At 43.4% G+C, this 2977-nt stretch overlaps 1 protein-coding gene across 8 annotated transcripts in view; it reads left to right on the plus strand.

Annotated features, from left to right (window-relative positions):
* Positions 1 to 2977, plus strand: part of LOC123987035 (butyrophilin-like protein 10) — a 44981-nt gene that overhangs the window by 31533 nt on the left and 10471 nt on the right. For 7 of the 8 annotated variants that reach the window (XM_046075565.1, XM_046075567.1, XM_046075566.1 and 4 more), the window contains one exon: positions 650 to 985. The exons of the other annotated variant lie outside the window; for it this stretch is intronic. In XM_046075565.1, the coding sequence (XP_045931521.1) occupies positions 650 to 985 (336 nt within the window). The remainder of the gene's footprint in view (positions 1 to 649; positions 986 to 2977) is intronic. 8 annotated transcript variants of the gene reach the window in all.

The raw sequence follows: 2977 nt of genomic DNA on the forward strand, positions 1-2977 counted from the left end.
ATTCACACTGTTGATGTCAAAGCACATCTGAACCCATTTAGATGCAGATGTTTAGTCTTTAGAAACATCAAAATCCCGGTCAGATATAATTGTTGAACGCAAACATGATCTTAAACATGAGCGCTTTTATGATCAATCTGTCATCGATTTATGGACAGAGACTCTCCGGACATCGTTCAGAATAAAATCTACAGGCTGCACTGTCCTGTATTACACTCAATGTGTTTTAACAGCATTTCATTAAACACCAAAGGAGCAAGATTTTTTTATCTGGCATTTATCTAAAACTTTACAGTCAGTTTGAAGCTGGACACATTTCCACTGCAAAAAATAATTAATACTGAGTTTGACTGAACTAATTCTGATCGACTTTTCTGGAACAGAGTTTCCCACCTCAGGCTCAATCAGCTCAGAGTTTGTTGAACCTGCTTTCTGAAACAGCCCTACTGTCTAATGTCAGCTTAAATATTCTTAAATGAGCAAATGAACATGAAAAATCTCCATAAATAATGTGCCGACTAACTAACGTGTTTATAAACTGGTGTTTCAGAGTCATTGAGGTGACATGTAAATGTGTTATCTGATGTTCTGTCTGAACCTGATTGATCTCTGTTTGAACATAATAACTAAAATAATCTTCTTCTTTCAGGGTCGGGTGACGTCAGAGTGGTTGTGAAAGAAGGGAGTGACGCCATTTTACCCTGTTCCCTCAGCACCAAGGAGAACGTTGAGTTTGAAGTCTTTGACTGGAAGAAAGATGGTCCGAAGGAGGTTTTCTTTTATGATGGAGGCCTTCATTACAACAACGGCCGTCCAGGTCAAGATCAGCAGTTCAAAGGTCGCGTCTCACATTTTCAAGAAGAACTGAAGTACGGCAACGCCTCCATCATCATCAGAAATACGAAGGTGACCGACAGAGGAGACTACACCTGTGATTTTCCACATCTTCAGCCAAGACAGATATTCAACATTCAGCTACTTGTTGGTGAGAGTTTTCATTAAAGGGGTGTTATGTAGTTTTCAGCGACCACTAGCGGTGCAGTTTTTAGAGTGCAACCAGGCGTGTGCTCAAACTCAAGAGCGAGCAAACTCCGACACAGAAAGAGCAAAACACCAGGAGACACTTTCACCTGAGTATCAGTAAAATTACTAAAAATCTAAACTGAACGTTACGAAGCAAACAACAGTAGAGCCGTGCTAAAGTAGCTGGCTGCTCCTGCCTTGCATCAAGGCCGGTATAAACATCTCGTTCGGTCTGACGGGCTACATATATACTTATAATAATTGTGTAAATAGTAAAACAATAAAAACGCAAACGGGGCAGTAAAAGTGCTTTTTAAGTTCAGAAACATTTTGAGTCCCCCCTCTCGTGCCTCACAGTGGTTTGGTCCACTGCCTGCTTTCCCTCTCAGGAGTCCGGTGGCAGAAAACCAGTTCAAATCCTTTCGTAGTTGTGAAGCTCCAGTAATGCTGAGCAGGCTGGCAGAGCTGTTTTATGCACTTTAAACACTGGATGAACTAATTATTCCTAGAGCCATAGAAACTACATACAGTTAATCTATATTGTTCGTCCAGATCTCCAGCTGTCGTTTCATCCTCCTGTACTTTCAGTGATGCTCTTGACATTTACCTGACACCTTTTTCTCCTTCTCTCCCTTTTCTTTCTTTACCTCTACTTGTTCTTTTCTTTCCTCATAAGAAACTATAATCAGACATGCAAGTTGTCCTCTTCCTGCTTTACCTCTCCTTGGCCTGCCTGATATTGTCTCCACATCATGTCAGAACTGAACCTCTGCTTCTTCTGACTGCTCTGCATCTGATCTCAGGTGACTTAACTGCTTCTGTTCAGTGCTCTACTTTAACTACTTTTGAGTTTTCTTCAACAAAATGCATATGATTACATTTACATAAACTCTAATTCATCCTCACCCAAATGTTTTGTTAATTTGACAAAAAACTAAATGTTGTAATTGAACATTTAGGTTTTTATCTTTATCATGTATTCTAAATCAAAATAAATGATTTGTTTTCAGATTAAATAAAATGTTGATTTAATTCTGGAATTATTTTGAATAAATTATTAACAAATAAATCAGACAATGCAAAAACAATTTATTGATATTCCCAAAGTTTTGGTCTTGACTGAAATCGCGACACCTAAAGTCCACGGTCTTGTGTCGCGGATCCGAGAAACAGAACCACGACACCACCGCTCCGCAGACTGTTGAACACAATGCAACTGTGGGTGGCGGCGGCCGGTGGAGGGTGGGCTCTGTAACGGTGTATATTGTGGGCTATTTGTATTAACAGTAGGTAATTTTCCACCTTAGTTTAGTGTTGATTTACTTTAATCTGCTCCTCTACTCTTCTCCCCACACTCACACACACCTAGTCTGCACCTTGATATGAACCGAACGTCTCGGGTTACGTATGTAACCCTTGTTCCCCGAGAAGGGGAACGAGACACTGCGTGGGTGACGACACTATGGGAACGCCCCTGGGCGTGGCAGGGCTGAACTATGAATGAAACTACTCCAATCCTATTGGTGTTACTAGAACGGTAGTGTGTGACGGCGTAACCGGAGGGGGTATATAAGCACGCCGGCACATAGGACACATTAGCCCTTTCTATGAAGCAGGGCACTCCAGGCGGGGTGAGGTGTGGTGGAGCCGATGCAGTGTCTCGTTCCCCTTCTCGGGGAACAAGGGTTACATACGTAACTCGAGACGTTCCCCTTCGAGGGAACTCGAACTGCGTTGGTGACGACACTATGGGAACGAGATACCCACTTAGGCCGCACCGAAACCCCGCCTGCCCCCAGCGTGCAGAACCTGATGGCACGACTAGGAGGAGAGCGCACGGGTGCCGGGTGCAGAAGGCAGGTCCAGACTGTAAAACCGGATAAAAGTGTGAGGGGTGGCCCAGCCAGCCGCATCACACAAATCCTGGAGTGACGCCCCTGCGAGGAGGGCCCTA

This window comes from Micropterus dolomieu, linkage group LG18 (genome assembly GCF_021292245.1).
Source record: "Micropterus dolomieu isolate WLL.071019.BEF.003 ecotype Adirondacks linkage group LG18, ASM2129224v1, whole genome shotgun sequence".
Taxonomy (NCBI): Eukaryota; Metazoa; Chordata; class Actinopteri; order Centrarchiformes; family Centrarchidae; genus Micropterus; species Micropterus dolomieu.